The sequence below is a fragment of the Sorex araneus genome, chromosome 8 (genome assembly GCF_027595985.1).
Source record: "Sorex araneus isolate mSorAra2 chromosome 8, mSorAra2.pri, whole genome shotgun sequence".
Classification (NCBI taxonomy): Eukaryota; Metazoa; Chordata; class Mammalia; order Eulipotyphla; family Soricidae; genus Sorex; species Sorex araneus.
The window spans coordinates 13,414,138-13,430,877 of record NC_073309.1 but is presented as its reverse complement, the minus strand read 5'-3'; the positions used below and the strand labels follow the sequence as shown (position 1 = coordinate 13,430,877).

General features: G+C 56.6%; 2 protein-coding genes across 2 annotated transcripts; one reads left to right on the top strand and one right to left on the bottom strand.

Moving 5' to 3' along the window:
- Positions 1–687: 687 nt before the first annotated feature.
- LOC101555759 (Leucine-rich repeat-containing protein 29) lies at positions 688–3,385 on the bottom strand. The gene is made up of 5 exons (XM_055146369.1): positions 3,058–3,385; positions 1,581–1,788; positions 1,372–1,526; positions 938–1,155; positions 688–856 (listed from the first exon to the last, which is right to left on the bottom strand). The coding sequence occupies exons 1-5, from the start codon at positions 3,169–3,171 to the stop codon at positions 688–690; spliced, it is 864 nt and encodes a 287-aa protein (XP_055002344.1). The 5' UTR covers positions 3,172–3,385.
- A 10,662-nt stretch (positions 3,386–14,047) lies between these two features.
- Positions 14,048–16,667, top strand: TMEM208 (transmembrane protein 208). The gene is made up of 6 exons (XM_004600604.2): positions 14,048–14,163; positions 14,693–14,788; positions 15,767–15,826; positions 15,907–16,043; positions 16,211–16,295; positions 16,384–16,667. The coding sequence occupies exons 1-6, from the start codon at positions 14,158–14,160 to the stop codon at positions 16,519–16,521; spliced, it is 522 nt and encodes a 173-aa protein (XP_004600661.1). The 5' UTR covers positions 14,048–14,157; the 3' UTR covers positions 16,522–16,667.
- Positions 16,668–16,740: the final 73 nt, after the last annotated feature.

Sequence of the window (16,740 nt, the reverse complement as noted above, 5' to 3'; positions counted from 1 at the left end):
TGAGCTCAGCCCTCAGCCTGCTTGCGTGGCCTTTGCAGGCCTAGGAGCCCTTCCAGAGAGGATTCTGACCAGAAAGCACTGCATTCTCGGGTGTAAACTCGGCAGGAGGTCAGGGGGCCTGGGGAGGACCCCGAGGTAGCTGTGGGGTGACAGGCCTCCTGAGTTTCCTGCCTTTTAGGGAAGAGGCCAGACTTGCTTGGGCCCTGGAGGGGCTTTAGGCCAATGTGAGGGAGCTAACATAGGAAACCCCAGGAATGGGGCCCCCATCGGCCCTGCACTGGGCGGGGTCAACCAAGATGGCGGGGGGGCTTAGTCAGAGACTTCAGACATGGTGGTAAGATGTGGAGTTTTTAATCACGTTTGGGTTGACAGCAAACACAGGCCCCAGGGTCAGTGCTGGAAGACGGAGGGGTGTCTGCCCTTTGGGGAGAAGGTAGGATGTAGCTTGGGGGAAGCAAGCAGCTCCTCTCTGGGACTGGTGACCGCACCTTAAAACTGGAAAGGGGTCCCCTCTGGGCTGGGTGCAGATGGCCAGGAAGTCCCCGGGCTGCCCTGGAGGAGTCCCTGCCCCTGTCCTAGAAAAAGGGGAGAACTTGAGGCACAGGCGGTGAAGGATGGAGCAGCAAGAGTCAGGGACTGGCATCCAGGTACAGGTCAGGCACGGGCCTGTAGGTGGCAGGTTGGGCCTCAGAGCGTCAGGGTCAGGTCTGCGCCTCCCACAAAGCGGGACTGGACACAGGTCACCTGGGGGAGCTGCCCTTGGAAGCGCTTGACCGCGGCCATGCTGATGCGGGAACACATAGACACGTCCAGCACTTGGAGCTGCCTGCAGACCTGTGCCGTGGCAGCCAGAGTCCTGCGGGGAGCCGCTGGCTGAGGGTAGCTCTGGGCTGGCTGCCTTCCCTCCCCGCACCGGGGAAGCCTGGCGTGCACTGACCGCTCTGTGAGCTGACTGCAGCTGGAGAGGTTGAGGTGCTGCAGCCGTGGCCAGGAGCCCACGGCCTGGGCCCAGCCCTCATCGCTCAGGAGGTTGCAGTGGCTCAAGGCCAAGCGCTCCAGGCTGGGGCAGCCCAAGGCCACAGCCACCAAGCCCTTGTCTGTGAGTGCGGGCAGCAGGCTTAGAGACAGCTGCCTCAGTTGGGGGAACTGGAGCACCTGCAAGGATGGTGGGAGTGTGTGTGGCGGGGGGTTGGGGTCATAGGGCTAAAACCAGGCCATAGACGCTGCCCTCTCCCCAGTCCCCGCCAAAGGAGTGGCCAGAGGTGGCAGATGCTGATGAGAAAAGACAGGAATGTTTGCCCAATGCTGTGAGTTTGGACCCCAGCTCCAGCCCCACGGTTCTCGAGTCTCCCCATGCTCCTTGCCCCACACCTTGGCCAAGCTGGCATCCGTCAGCTGGCTGCAGGCGGTGAGGTCCAGCTGCTGCAGGGCCTGCAGTGCTAGCAGGGTCCGTCCCTGCTGTGGTGGCGACAGGGCCCCCCGTAGCTGTGGAAGCCGCTCCAACGCCTCCTGTTCTTCAGTGGCTCCTACAAAACAACTTGGCAGAGGATTCTGACCCCGAGGGTCCCACCCCAAGATGCTCTGTTTAGGCTCCTCACTTGGTTCCTCCAGCCCCAAAAGGCCCCAGTCACGGAGCTCCTTGCACCAGGCCAGACGCAGGACTGAGAGGTGCGGGAGGTGGGTGCAAATGGCCTGCACTGTCCGACTGGTGAGGGCCACGCAGGAGGATAAGTCCAGCACCCTGAGGCTTGGACCCAACATGGAGATCAAGGAGAGCACGAAAGCATCCTAGGAAGGAAGTGTGGGGACAGCGCCATGGAGAAGGGGCATGTGCAGGAGTCCTAGGCTGGTCCTACCTCAGGTTCCAGCCTCACAGGCAATAGGGGACCCTGAAAGAACCTTGTGCAGGGAGGGCTAAGGGGGCGCGACCCCTGGAGGATTTTATCAGAGGACAAAATTCTGCCTGGCTGAAGCAGAAAAGATGAGGGTGGAAATTTCTTGGGCGTCCCTAGCCCCTGGCAGAGGGGGTGGGTTGAGGTAGCCCCTGGCCATAGCTTATTGGCCAGTGGTGGACATGTGATCTTCGCTGAGCCAATCAGACACGCTCCCTCTAGAATTTGAAGCAGAACAGGGGTCAGGGTAGGACTGCCACCTGGTGGCCGCGGTCGGAATGTGGGCAGCCGGAACTGGCCGCTGAGCGGAAGCCGTTTGCAGAAGACGCGGGAGCAGAGGGCCCCAAAGACAGCAGCTCAGAGACGTGGTGGCGGAAAGACGGAGTTGGGCAGGGAAAAGGGACCTTGTGGGGACCAGACTGAGACAGGTGTCAGGTTCAGGTCACCCTGGTTACAGTGATAGGCTGAAGGCTGTCACCACCACCACATCTGCTCTCCCCCCTCGGGCCTGACCTCCCCACTCTGCCCTGTGGGCCTTGGTTCTGTCACCATTTTGGGGGGCGTGTGTATGTATTAAGCCACACCCCGCGATGCTCAGAGGTTCCTCCTGGCTCTGCACTCGGGAATTACTCCTGGCGGTGGGTGCTCAGGGGACCATATGGGGACTGACCCTGGGTCAGCAGTGTGCAGCGCAAGCCCCCTACTCGCAGTATTATCTCTCTCCAGCGCCGGTTCTGTCACCTTTCACCCACTCTGTGCCCTCCCCAGGCTTCCCGAAACTTGGCACAGGCCCGAGAGAGGGAAGGGTGTATCACCTCCTGGGCCCCTGGGGGGCAGCTGAGGGTAGCGCTGGCAGCAGCACTTTTTTTTTTTTCTTTTTGGGTCACACCCAGCGATGCACAGGGGTTACTCCTGGCTCATGCACTCAGGAATTACTCTTGGCGGTGCTCAGGGGACCATATGGGATGCTGGGAATCGAACCCCGGTCGGCCGCGTGCAAGGCAAACGCCCTACCCGCTGTGCTATTGCTCTAGCCCCTGCAGCAGCACTCTTGAGCAAGGAGTCTGCTCTGCCACACGGTCCCAAGTGCTGGGTCCAGACACAAGGCCCTTTCCTGAGGTCACATGCCCAGGGCCTCCCGCCCCGGGAAGGGACAGCCACTCACCTTGAGTGAGGAGCAGTGGGCCAGGCTGAGGGAGACCAGGGGCGGTGGAGCGCGGTGCACTGCGCCCAGGGCCTGCGCCAGTTCCCGCCCGCTCACGAGGCTGCACTCAGCCATGTCGAGGCTCTGCAGCTCCCGCAGGGCCCCCAGAGCAGTGCATCCTGCATCCGTCAGCCGCTGCAGCTTCCTCAGGCTCAGGTGCCTCAGGTGTCGCAGGCCCCGGCTCACAGCCAGCAGGGCCCCATCCGCCAGCTCTGAGCAGCCACTGAGGTCCAGGGAGGTGAGGCCCGGTTGCTGGCGGCAGAGGGCAGCCACGGCCTCGGTGGAGAGCTCCCGGCAACTGTGCAGACTCAGCTCCTGCAGCCGCAGCCCCGCCACCTGCCCCAGGGCCTGCAGGGCCTCGGGGGGCAAGCCCGTGCCGCTCAGGTCCAGGGACTGCAGCCGGCCGGCTCGCTCCTGCACGAACCGAAGCAGGTTTCGGAAGGAGAGTTGGGCCGGGTAGGAGTCCTGGGCGCTGATGGAGCCCCGGGCTGGGCCCGAGTCAAAGCTGAGATGGCAGTAGGCCAAGGAGAGGCGCTCCAGGCTGGGGGCACAGCTGCTGAGCCGGTTGAAGCTCGGGTCGGCCAGTTCCTGCAGGCCTGCAAGGCTGAGCTCCCGGAGGCTGCCCAGCGCCTGCCGGACCTGCTGGGCCGTCTCCGGCTGAGCCAGCAGCATGCCTGAGGCGAAGAGGCTGTTGCAGCCACTGAGGTCAAGGATGCGCAGCGCCGGGCAGCCCCGGATCAGGGCCACGAACGAAGCCTCTGTGGGGCTGCCCCCGCTCAGGCACAGGCTCTGCAGGTGCGGCCCCAAGTGGCAGGCAACAGACTGCAGCACCTGGTGTGAAGTGGGTGAGTCGTCCAGGTGGGTCAGGCCAATGCAGGAGACGCCCCTGATGCCCAGGTTCTTGATGGCCGGGAGGGAAGCAGAGGCCACGGGGATGTTGTACCGTACCTTGGTCTAAGGGACAGGGAAGCAGGAGGCCTGGGGTGAGCCCTCTGGCCTCTAGGGGGCGCTGGCCACTGCCTGCTCAGGAAAGGGCCTCGCCCCTGTGGGTACCTGCCCACTGTGGTATGTGGTGCCAGGTGTGGGGAAAGAGGTGCCGGTGGGAAGGGGAGCCGGAGGAGGAGCAGCAGTGGCACGGGAGCTCACAGGGAATGAGCAAGGGAGGCAGAGGGCTAGTGATGGGCAGGACCAGATGCCTATAAGGGGCAGCAGAGTAGGCAGCTGGCATGCTGGATGTGGGAAGGTTGGGGGGATGGCCTGGAGGAGACCAAATGACGTCCCCAAGGGGGTAAGAGGGCAGAGTATCACGGACCCCAACTTTGGACTTTCAGAAGGTGGCCCTGAGATCCCTGGATGCAGCCTGAGCTAAGCTCATACTGCTGAGAGCATACAACAGGCCCTGCAAAGAGCTAAAAGGCTGCTCTGGCCGCCACCCCGGACCCAGGTGGCAGAGGTCTGGGCAGGTGGGGCCACTGAGGTTCCTGGGTGGACCTCATGTTTCAGCCCCAGTGATATCTGCAGAAATGATGTCTGTGTGTGATGGTCCCTTAACACCTCAGGGCCCTGCAGGCTCCCCCACTGAGGGTGCGCTGTGGTCCCCTCTGCTCGCTCCTCTCTGGAGGGTTGAGCCGTACAGGAAAGGAAGGAGAAACCTTGCACTTCTGGGGCAGGAGCTAAGAAGGAGTCTCAGAGGCACCGAGGAATTGAGCCGCCCTGCTGGAGGGGGAAGAACGGAGAGTGCAGGAAGGGCACAGTGGAGTGGGTGAGGCCGTGGGGTCAGCTCAGGGCTAAGTTCTGAGAAGAATAATTTGGGGGTGCTCCAGTTCCATAGAACTTTCCCGGACTTGGGGAGCCACGGGAGCCAAGGGGAAGCTGGTCCGGGTCTGTGGAGAGAGGGAGAAGGGGGCATCCCTTCTAGCCCGTGTCCTAGCCTGTGTCTCAGCCTCTGCTTGCCCGGGTTGCCGGCAAGTAGTCCATGAGGGCTGCACCCGTTCTCCTGGCTCAGTGGGGCCTGAGGTGGGGAGGTGGCCAAGCTCAGGAGACTCCATCCTGTCCCTTTGTCCCTTCCTGGCGTAGGAAGTGGTGGCTGTGCCCCGTGTGTGTCCCATGCACCTCAGCAGAAGGGAAGGCGATAGGTGAGAGCCTGGGCAGCGCTGGGGAAACCAGCCTGTCTCCTGCCCCCAGAGCAGCTGCTACAGTGGCCTGTGGCCGAGTGATGAGAGATGGAGACAGCTCCAGGCCGCTCCCACAGGAACGTGCGGTCACTCTAGGCTCCCCTCCAGCTCCTTTCCCTGGGGTGCTCATGGTGGATTCGAGGGTGCTCTCCCTGGCTCCCTGGTCCGGGAAACTCCCCAGGGCCTGGGCCTGGGCAGGAGGGAGGGGCGCTCCCGCACGTGAGAGGGGGCGGGGGGGGGAGCTAGTGGCAGATGTGCTGAAGATGATGTCAAACAGCGTGAACTGGCTGTGGGGGTGCAGGGGTGCTGGTTGCCCAGGCAGCACCGCCCCCGCCAGTCCCTTGCCAGCTGACAGCGCAGCTTCAGCAACCTCCGGTTTCCTTCTCTGCCTCCACGCCTGACCTTGGGAGTGCCCTTCCCACCCGCTCCCTCTGCTGCACGGGCAGTTGTTGCCGTCACCTCATCCCATCCCGGCCGCTGCATTTGTGGTCTCTGTCACTTTCTGGGACGGCAGCCAGGCTTTGCAAATTATGGATGGCTGGTTGGCTGCTGTGCCCCCCGCCCCCCCGAGTCCATCAGTACCCTCCACCACTCCAGCCGCCTGGTGATCATCTCGGGTCCTGTGCTGTCTCCCTGCCACACGACCACCATCCCTTCCGCCCCAGCCTCACGTCCCCGGGACCCCACCTCGCTACTCTGGCTATGGCCTGTGGGAAAGCCTCAACAGCTGTTTCTCCTCATCGCCCTGGGCAGCAGTCTGCCCCAGGCACCAGTCTCTCGTGGGGGAATCTGACCGGGCCCCACAGCCCAGGTTGACACTGAGCACTGGAGTCAGGTCAGACCCTGCCTACACGCCCCCGCCCCCACACACCGGGCTCTCCCAGGCCCTTGCCCCAGCCTCCCCTGAGCCCTGCCCTTGGGAATGCCAGCTTCTCACTTCTGTCAGGACGCACTCTGCCATGCTCTGCTCAGCTGCAGTTTCAGTGGCGCGCTGGTAATGGGGGGTGTCTCACCTCTCACTTGCTCCTGTTTGTCCTTTTAGCAAACGTTTCTTTCTCTTGTGAGACGCCCCCCCTGGCCCTCCCTTCAGCAGACCCTCCCTTGTCTGAGGCTTCTCTGCCCCCGTCCTCCTCCCCACCTTTGGGGAACCCCCCCTTTTTTTTTTTTTTTTGCTTTTTGGGTCACACCCGGCGATGCACCAGGTTACTCCTGGCTCTGCACTCAGGAATTACTCCTGGCGGTGCTCAGGGGACCATATGGGATGCTGGGAATCAAACCCGGGTCGGCCACATGCAAGGCAAACGCCCTACCCACTGTGCTATTGCTCCAGCCCTTTGGGGAACCCCTTTGCAGATGCGGATGCCAAATGTGGAGCTGGGGAGGGGCCCTGCTAAGTGGCTCCCAGAGTGCCCCTGGGCACGTGCTGTCTCTGTCCGCCCCATTCTGAGGACTGCGCATCCCCCAACCCTCAGCTGTCTCCCCCCGGGCTCTGATGTCAGGTCACTGTGTGCATCTATGGAGGATTTTTTCTTCTTCCTTCCACCTGTGGCCGGTCCTGGCCTCAGCCTCTTGCCTCCCTTCCCTGAGGCCAACTCCCTGAGAGGCTGCTGGTCCTGGGGGACTGCCTCAGTGAAGGACTCCATGGTACCACCTGGCCTCTGCTTCCTCCCTCCCTCCTGCGGTGATGCTGTTTCTGCAATCTCCCAGGTGGCACCCGCCATGCCCAACCTCACTTCCTGCCACATTCCCCGTGACGCTGCTCAGTTTTCTCCTGAGCAAACCTCTTTGGCCAGATCTATTACACCTCTCATCCGGTGTTTTCCTTCCTCCCAGAGATGAATTTCTTTCTTTTAGGCTTTTTGGGCGATGCCTGGTGGTACTCAAGGGTTATTCCTGGCTCTGTACTCAGGAATTATGTCTGGTGGTGCTTGGGGGGGTGCAGGGGCATATGGGACAACAGGGTTTGAACCTCGGTTAGCCATGTGCAAGGCAAGGCAAGTGACCTACCCATGGTCTCTTATTCGCTCTTTAACCCACCTAGTGGGTTACTTCCCCAGATGCCAAAAGGTGCGGAAGCCATCTGTAACCTCCGTAGGTACCAAATATCTAAATGGACTATCTGTCCTTTGTCTTCTTGAGCCTGCATGGGGCTGGATAGTGCTCGTGAGCCAGCTTCCTCTCCTGACTCTCCTTCAGCTCCGGGATATGCACCCCCTCCCGGCCATGTCCAGGATGTCACCTTCCCCAGGACAGTCTCCACTTGCAGCTTTCCCTGCCCTCCCTGAGGGAAGTTACTTAGGACCAGGTGCTCAGCTTCATCCACTCTTTTTTTTTTCTTTTTGGGTCACACCTGGTGAAGCACAGGGGTAACTCCTGGCTCTTCACTCAGGAATTACTACTGGTGGTGCTCAGGGGACCATATGGGATGCTGGGATTTGAACCCGGGTCGGCTGCGTGCAAGGCAAAGGCCCTACCCGCTGTGTTATCGCTCCAGCCCCAGCTTCACCCACTCTTGATGGACATCCAAGTCTCTATTTCCATCCACACCCTGCCCTAGCATGACTCACCCAGAAATCCAACTGCCAACTGGATCTCACCCTCTGGATGTTGCATTTTTCAACAAGTCCATATCAAATTCCTTAGTTAGCTCCCCAAGGACCCTGTCTAGGTAATTCAAAGCACAGACCCGGCTTGTACACACACATTGACTGTGCCAGAGGCCTCCGACCTAGCAGGGAAGGGCAGGTCACACAGAATGGTACTTAATGGATCATGGGAAACTCATCTCTTTCAATTCTTGCCTCCCAGCATGAATCAAACTTAATTTCACTAACAATTCAAACCATAACAGAAGAAGCCTTTTTTTTTTATCTGTGAACACAAAATAGTGCTCTGGGTTCGAACAGACAGTACAGGAGCTATGGCATTGACCTGGCATGCAGCTGACCCCAGGATGAAAACCCCCCGGCATCACTAGGAGTGATCCCAGAGCACAGAGCCAAGAGTTATCAGGGAGAGCAACAGGTGTTGCACCCAAAGAAAAACAAAAAACTGTGCTAGGGGCCAGAGCAATAGTACAGTGAGGAATGCCCTTGACTTGCTGTGACCAACCTGGATTCGATCCCCAGTAGCCCATATGGTCCTAAGCACTGCTAGGAGTGATGCCTGAGTACAGAGCCAGGAATAACCCTTGAACATCACCAGGTGTGACCCAAAAAGAACAACAACCAAAAAAAAAGTGCTCTAAAAATGGTCTATTATGGAAAAAAATAAAAGAAGAAAAGTTAGTGTACATTTATCAAATCTCTGAAGAAGTGAGAGATCTCTCTGTTCAAAAATAGTTCCATACGGGGGCCCCAAAAACACTGCATAATGCCATCTGCACTTCTATATTTATTGCAGCACTATTCACAATAGCTAGAATCTGGAAACAACCCATGTGCCCTAGAACAGATGACTGATTAAAGAAACTATGGTACATCTACACAATGGGATACTATGCAGCAGTTAGGAAAAATGAAGTCATGAAATTTGCTTATAAATGGATGGACATGGAGAGTATCATGCTCAGTGAAATGAGTTAGAATGAGAGGGACAGACATGAAATGACTGCAGTCATTTGTGGAATATAAAAAACATAATATAAGGACAGGGACAAGGACAGTAGAAACAAGGGCAAGGAGGATTAGTCTGCCTAAAGTGCTGGGGGAGAAGGCGGTTGGGATAGAGAAGGTGTCAGATGACACAGAGAGTTGGAAATGATCACTCCGGATAGGAACTGCGTGCTGAAAGTAGGCAAAAGAACAAATATGATAACCTCGAGGTGTCTGTGTTGCAGAGAGAGTATGATAGACAGAGACAGAGAGACAGAGACAGAGACAGAGAGAGGGAAAGTGCCTGCCATAGAGCCATAGAAGTGGGCTGGTTGGGGGATGGCGGGAGGGAAACTGGGGTCATTGGTGGTGGGAAGTGGACACTGGTGGAGGGATGGGTGTTGGGTCATTGCATGACTGAAACCTGATCATGAACAGCTTTGTAACTGTTTATCTCATGGTTACTCAATTCAAATAAAGAAAAAAAAAGTTTCCGAAGGAGCAAAGCTATTCAACCCCATCCCATTCAAGAAACCATTATGAGCTCTTTTTCATTTGGCAGCCACAGTGAGTGAGCTGTGGTGCTCTAAGGCTCACTCCTGGTGAGGGTCGGGGGACCATATTTGGTGCTAGGGATTGAACCCAGGTGGGCTACGTGCAAGCAAGCCCCCTGTCCACCGTACTATCTTTCTGGCTCCAGAGAGCTCTTCTATTCGCCTTTCCAGCTGGCACAGCCGTCAGCTTCGCCTCCTAGCTGGGGTGAGTCCCTGCATTCCGCACCCTCTCCAGCCTCTCTGCACTGCAGCTCTAAACACACAACAGAGCATGCCACTCGCCTACCCTTATGCTCCCAGAAAGGCTCCAGAAGTACCAGGCATAGCCCCTCTCCCCACATACAGATCCAGTCAGTAGTGGGGTTCATTCCTGCCCTGTTGCCCCCCAGGGCACCCCACCTGTGCTGTTAGTGCTGCAGGCCACCCTGGCCCTCCCAGCAGCCCTCACTGCACTGGTGCACTCTGCCGGGTGTTTGCCGTGTTCCCACAGTCCCAAGCCCACAACCAAACCTGTCACCATGCACTTGGCTTTCTCCCTCACTGGACTCTGTTCTCTGCAGGGGAGGGACTGGGCCTTGTTCCCCTGGAGGCTCTGAGCACTGCACCAGGAGCTGAGTCGGTCGGAGAGTAAGGGGTAGAGACTGTGTCCACATGAACAGGGGGCGGACGATGCTTGAGCAGGGTCGTGAGTGGGCTGAAATGAAACACAGTGGAATGGGCCGGGGGAGGGGGCGCTCCTTACCTCCTGCCGGGCTTTCTGGGCAGCAGAGCACCAAGCCCGGCTCACGAGGGAGGCCTCTTTCTGATCTGACAGAGGCAGGAAGCTCAGAATATATGTGACCATCTGAGGGAAAAAGACAGGGCATCAGGGACTGTTAGAGAGCTGGGGCAGTCTCTGGAAACTTCTACTGCTAGCAACTGTGAGGCTAGGGGACCTGACCCCTCAGTGGAAGCAGGTTTAAACTGACTGATGCAAACCAAACTTCCTGCTCAGCTTGGTAAAATGCCTGGGCATCAGGACCAGATAAATGTAGCTCAACATTTCTTCCTTGGCCTTTATCTGTCAAATGGCAATTGATGGGAGAGTTAAATGGGTTACTGCAGTAATTGTGTCACAACAAAGGGTCTTGGGCTGGTTCTCTCTAGAATACAGCAAGTTGGGTGCCCTTTCTTGAAACCTCAGAGCCCCAAGACCTGGCCGCCTGTCCTAGGAGGTCAGTGCTGTAACCTTACTCTTCCCACCTTCCCCACCTCTACCTCCAGCTCACCTATCAGCTGGCCATCAGATCTGATCCCAGCAAGGTCCAGCCTGCTGAGTACTAAGGCCTATGACCTCTGAGGCTCAGGGGCCGGAGGTCATCTGGGGCACTGGGAGCGGAGTCATCTGGGAGGCCAGTGACTGCCTATTAACTAGTCTTCTGGAATCTTCCCTCCTTAACTCCTGCGACCCTGGGTCTTCTAGGGCTCCACCCACCACTCCAATTGCCTTCTTTTAGGATTCTGTAGTGGCTCCCAGGGCTTGTAACTGGGGCTCAGATCTGTTTAGTTCCTAGGTAATGTATGAAGTAAATCTGTTTACCTCCTCTGTAATGACTGCATGCTACCTCTATAGAAAAATGACCAACAGGTCAATATCCCCATATTGTTCCATCATCCAGGTAACAGAGCAGCACTGACTGCCAGCAGGCCGCCATATAGTTCATACAAATGTCTTGGTTTGGGGGCCATACCCAGTGGTGCTCAGAGCTTACTCCTGGCTCTGTGTTCAGAGATCACTCCTGTACAGCTGGGGGACCACATGAGGTGCCAGGGATGGAGGATGGGTCAGATGTGTTCAAGGTGAGTGCCTTATCCACAGTACTATCTAACCAGTCACTCATGATTTACTGTTACTTAAATCTCAACCAAAATTCCTATTCTTGCCTGAGTCAAAAGCAGTTTCTCCTCCTAACTTTGTAACACCTGAGCTCCAATGCCAACAACAGTGCATCTTGCCTAATATGCTGGTAGGACTTTGTGCTCCTCATGCGCTTCAATCCCGTGTCCTTGGTTGCACGTGAGAGCACAGGCTTTAGGCTGGGCTAACCTAGACTCACTTTAAACCCAGCCCCACCACTTCCAGCTGTTGTGCCCTGTGTTCTCAGGAAAGGTACTTGATCTGAGATCTGATTTCCATATCTGTAAAGTGGAGATGTGAGACTATCTAGAATAGACCTGGAGCAATAGCACAGGGGGTAGGGCAAGTGCCTTGCATGTGGCCAAAATAGGTTTGATCCCTGGCACCACCTGTGGTCCCCCAAACCCTGAGTGATCCCTAAGAGCAGAGCCAGGAATGAATCCTGAGCATTGCTGGGTATGGCTTAAAGAACAACAAAATCTCCAATGTAATCTTATAGGGAATGAGTTAAACACATACATCAGACATAAATATATTTATATACTTTTCTATATATCATATACAGAAATTTAATATATGTCTGACGCCTGAGAGAGATTCCGGGACTCACTGCTGGATTGCTGTGACTACTAGTTCTACCTTTGAAACTTTGCCACCTTCTGATGGTAGCTCAGATTTTCACCTCAGAACTGGAGTCCTTCCAAATCTCCCTCCTTTCCTCCCTGTCTCTAGGCTCCTCCTGGCCAATCTGCATTGTCACAAAGGCAAAGTCAGCATTCAGTCTCAGTATACCCCTGATGTGAACCGTTGGGACTACCCACTATCCCAACTCCTGAGGAACTGTCAGGCCTCCAGATCTCAAGGACCCCAAATCCCAAAGCTTCCACAGTCTCATTTCCTTGATGCCCCCCCACCTCCGAACATCATGCCTAATTACTATGGCCTGTATGGGCCTCTTCTAGATGCTTCCATAGGACTGACCTCACCAGCTCATTCTGATCTTTTCTTCCTTCTCTGGTCCCCAACACAGACAGTACTCAGCCAGCTTAGAGTGAATCAACAATGGACACTCCTTGCCCTCTCTTTTAGTCCAAGATTGACCCTACCTCTATTTCCACCAAATATTCACTCAGGAAAGGAAAAGAAAGCAGTGCCTTAAAGAGAGTCTGAGTGAGAACAGTATTATGGGCTGGGGAGGCTGAGCACAGAGAAGGGTCTGGGACCGCCAGAGCCTTCTTCCTAGGGGAGGTAAGGGAATTTTGTTGGCGCCAAGGAAAGACAGGGGTCATTTTGTCTTCCAAGGCTTAGCAGCCAACCCACAGAACCAAGGGAGAGGGCAATAAACCTGTCTGTACAGGATTCTTTTTTTTTTTTTTTTGGCAGAGGGTCACCCTGTGGTGCTTGAAGGATCAAGCACCTGAGTGAACTGTGTGCCAGTGACCAAATCAGGCACTTGGGCTGCAGTCCCTTTCATCACCTCCCTGCCCCCAAACCTGGTCTTACTGAGGAGAGAGAGCTTGGTTCTTTGAGCTGAAAAGGGAAGGTGAATTTTCTACAGGGAAAGAGAAGGCAAAGGTGAGGGTGGAGATGCTGTCCCATGAAGCCCATCCTGAGGGGTACCCAGAGATTGATGGGTCCTCCTGAGATCTATGAGGATGCAGTGAATAAGAAAATGGGGAAGGCCGAGAGCAATAGCACAGCGGATAGAGCATTGGCCTTGCACGCGGCTGACCTGGGTTCGATCCCTGGCATCCCATATGGTCCCCCGAGTACTGCCAGGAGTAATTTCTGAATGCAGAGCCAGGAGTAACTCCTGAGCATTGCCGGGTGTGACCCAAAAAGCAAAAATTAAAAAAAAAAAAAAGAAAATGGGGAAGGGACACATACCATAGGGACAGGGGGATGGCTCAACGGGGTGAAAGCAGTGCTAATCTTGCCAAAGGGTTGTTTCATTCCAAGATTCATGGAGAAGGGGTGGGCCTGTCTCCTGCACCCAGGAGGGGGCTGCCAACTCTTGGTCTAGGGGCCGGCATCATAAGAGACCACTAGGGACAAAACCTGCTATCTCCCACGGGCCAGGAGCAGCTGAGGGGTCTTGTTCTAGACTCCGACAAGGAGCAATGTCCTATGGGCTGAAGGAAGTAGGAGCGATCATTACTAGGTGGAGGAACTCCACGATTATGCTCCAGTTAGTTCGTCGGCCTGCGGTGGCTGCGATCTCTCAGCGGAGGGAAGGGACAACCGCCCTAACGGGTCCATGGGGCTAGCCTGCGGGGAGGATGCGATGGAGCAAACATCTTTCAGAACTGACGAGGGTAGACGGACATCTCCAGGGAAGCGGGCAGGCTGAGGGCGGTGCTCATTGAAGAGACAGAGCAGCCATCTCCCGTCTGGGACCGACGGGGTAGGAGAGAGCACGGGTTCTCCAGAAAAGGGGGCGAAGTGGCTCAAGGGAGAGGCCATTTCGCAAAACTGCAGGTCCTGAGATCTCCCGGGCTGGTCAGTTCAACCAAGTGGCCTGACAGTCCGTCCCCGCAGCCTGCGGGCCCGGAGGCGGGGGACTACCCTGAGCTGGGCCAGAGCGCGGGCTGCTCTCACCTCAAGGGGCAGCGACTCCGCCATGACCTCCCCGTTGCCTTCCCCCCGCGCAAGGCTTTCTGGGACGTGTAGTCCCACCGGCTTGTGGGGTGGGGCTTGTGCAGGAAGTGGCCCCTTCACTTCCGTCCCAGTTGCTGACGATTTGGGTCTGCACCGGAAGTGCCTGTGCTGCCGATGTGGGACCTTACTGAGCGTGCTTTCGCGCTTTCTCCCTTATTTCCTGGGCTGGGTACTTGCTTCGCACCATGGCGGTAAGGAAAATGGGTAGGCTGAGGCCTCCGTCGGTAAAGTGCTCCCTGGGCTGTGTGATTGAAAACAGAGAAAGAACGTGGCCGGAGGGGGGCGCCATCCAGGTAGTTAGACCGCACTAAAGCAATGTGGGAAGTGCCGGAGTGCAGGATCGAACCAGAACTGGTGCTCAAGGAGGGCGAGCTCCAGTATCAGATAGCATCGGAGATCTGAAGGGTGGGCGTCACCCTAGATCTGGATCGCTCTCGCCGAGGCGGTGAAGCGAACCATTCAACTCCGATGTGGAGTTCGTTGCCCCTGAACGGGTGGGTAAGCCCAAAGCTGCAGGGAAGCTCGGGCGTAGGTGATCATAGCGGGACTGCTGGTGTCAGCCCTTATAGGAGGGACCTGAGCAGGGCTAGACATCCCGCGGATGGTCCTAGGTTTGAATACCCTGGGGACCTGCCTCAAGTGCTCTCTGTACCTAGACTGCTGGGGGAAGATTGAGGAGGATGTGGCAGGTTCTGACAGCATCTCACCATCCCTCTGCAGCCCAAGGGCAAAGTGGGCACGAGAGGGAAGAAGCAGATATTTGAAGAAAACAGAGAAACTCTGAAGTTCTACCTGCGGATCATTCTGGGGGCCAATGTAAGTGCTTCTTTTGCTCACCCAAGGGACCAGACACCCCAGCTGTTTGGTGATGGGGTGGGGTGCAGAATGTCATCCAAAGGTTCTGAAGAGTGCAAATTAAAAAGAAATGGTGAAAGGGGTCCCCAGGAATAGATAGTTCGATGGCAGAGCTTGCCTTGAAGCTTCAAGTCCTATCCCTGTCTCAGCCCACATGCCAGATTACAGCCTTGTTGGCACTACCCACATGTGCAGTCTTCTATGCAATTGAAGTGTATGACCCCATTCCCTACCCAGCACCGCAACCAAGTGTACAACCCCCATTGTGTACCACTTCCTGGTCACGACAAAGGGAATGGGGCAGGGAGGGGATAAAGGATTCAGATACAGGGAAATTGGAGAAGTCAAAACCAAGCCAGACCAAATTGAGCCTATGAACCTCAGATAGGTAGAACCCTTCCCTTTCCCAGTATGCAGGAGCTGCTCTCCTGAATTTTTTTGTCAGAGGGGTCTGGTTACTAGAGCAGCAGTCCCATGTTCCCCCAAAGTTTAAGAAATGACCTATCCCTTGGACTGGAGACATAAGACAGCAGGTAGGGCACTTGCTTTGAATGCGACCAACCCGGACTCAGTAGTGTGGCATGGACAACGTGGAGCAGGGTATGGCAGAGTGAGTGTCCCTGATGACTTGTCCAGGTGAGCAGTTCCAGGGCTTGGGTACCAGTGTCCAGAGAGCCCAAGACCCAGGCATCACATAAGGTCCCCCAAGTCCCACCAGGAGAGATCTATGAAGGGCGGAACCAGGAGTAAGCCCTGAGTACCACCGAGTATGCCCAAAACTTGAACTCCACCCCACTACCCCCTCAAAAAAAAAAAAAAAAACCCTCAAAAAAATAGCCTGTTTCTTAGTACAGCTTAGCTAGTTCTTGGCCAGAATTGAGGGACATGGAGCTTTAGGAGCATCTTTTGAGCCCAGCATGATCCTGTGTCTCCTTGCAGGCTATTTACTGTCTTGTGACCTTGGTCGTCTTCTACTCATCTGCCTCATTTTGGGCCTGGGTAAGTGTCATCCCCCCTGGAGATGGGCGAGTCCAAGAGAGCGGGCAGCTGGCCTCTGACTTCTCACTCTTGCTCTTCAGATGGCTCTGGGCTTTAGTCTGGCAGTCTACGGGGCCAGCTACCACTCCATGAGCTCAATGGCACGGGCAGCCTTCTCAGATGATGGGGCCTTGATGGATGGTGGCATGGACCTCAACATGGAGCAGGGCATGGCAGAGTGAGTGTCCCCCACCGCCGGCCCAGGTGAGCGGCCCCGGGTCTGGGGTGCCGGGGCCCAGAGAGCCCAAGACCCACAGCTTCCTGCAACTCGGTTGGGTGGGGAAGGGAGCTGAACTGGGGCCCCTCTCCTCCCTTTGGCCTTTTCAGCCCCCCTTTTCTCCACAGGCACCTGAAGGATGTGATCCTCCTCACAGCCATCGTGCAGGTGCTCAGCTGCTTCTCGCTCTACTTCTGGTCCTTCTGGCTCCTGGTGCGTGAGGGCAAAGGGCTCGGGCCACTAAGCGTCCCCTTTCTCCCAATCCCTGCACCTGGTTTCAAGGTAACCTTTTCTTCCCCAGGCTCCCGGCCGGGCCCTTTACCTCCTGTGGGTGAACGTGCTGGGCCCATGGTTCACAGCCGACAGCGGTGCTCCAGCGCCGGAGCATAATGAGAAACGACAGCGCCGACAGGAGCGGCGTCAGATGAAGCGGTTATAGGCACTGACGTTGCAGCCACGGGCTGCCGAACCCTGCCCTGGAGCCTCGTCCCATGCCCGGAGCATGAGGGCCTACTCCCGGGGGGAAGGCGGGGTGGGGGCACAGCAATCTGAGGGATAGGATTGAATAAATGCCTTAGAACGTGACCATTGGCTCTGTGGGTCATAATGAGAGACGAGGCAGGAAGAGTCAGCCCCTCAGATTTCGCTGCTGTGACAG

What these genes read in the sequence shown, in the direction of transcription:
- LOC101555759 (XM_055146369.1), bottom strand. Translation starts at nt 3,171, where the DNA reads ATGGCTGAGTGCAGCCTCGTGAGCGGGCGGGAACTGGCGCAGGCCCTG. An exon ending in AAGTGAGGAGCCTAAACAGA is followed by an intron (nt 1,527 to 1,580) that starts GCATCTTGGGGT and finishes GTTGTTTTGTAG; the next exon opens with GAGCCACTGAAGAACAGGAG. An exon ending in CGGATGCCAGCTTGGCCAAG is followed by an intron (nt 1,156 to 1,371) that starts GTGTGGGGCAAG and finishes CCATCCTTGCAG; the next exon opens with GTGCTCCAGTTCCCCCAACT.
- TMEM208 (XM_004600604.2), top strand. An exon ending in ATGGAGCAGGGCATGGCAGA is followed by an intron (nt 16,044 to 16,210) that starts GTGAGTGTCCCC and finishes TTTTCTCCACAG; the next exon opens with GCACCTGAAGGATGTGATCC. An exon ending in TCTGGTCCTTCTGGCTCCTG is followed by an intron (nt 16,296 to 16,383) that starts GTGCGTGAGGGC and finishes TTTCTTCCCCAG; the next exon opens with GCTCCCGGCCGGGCCCTTTA.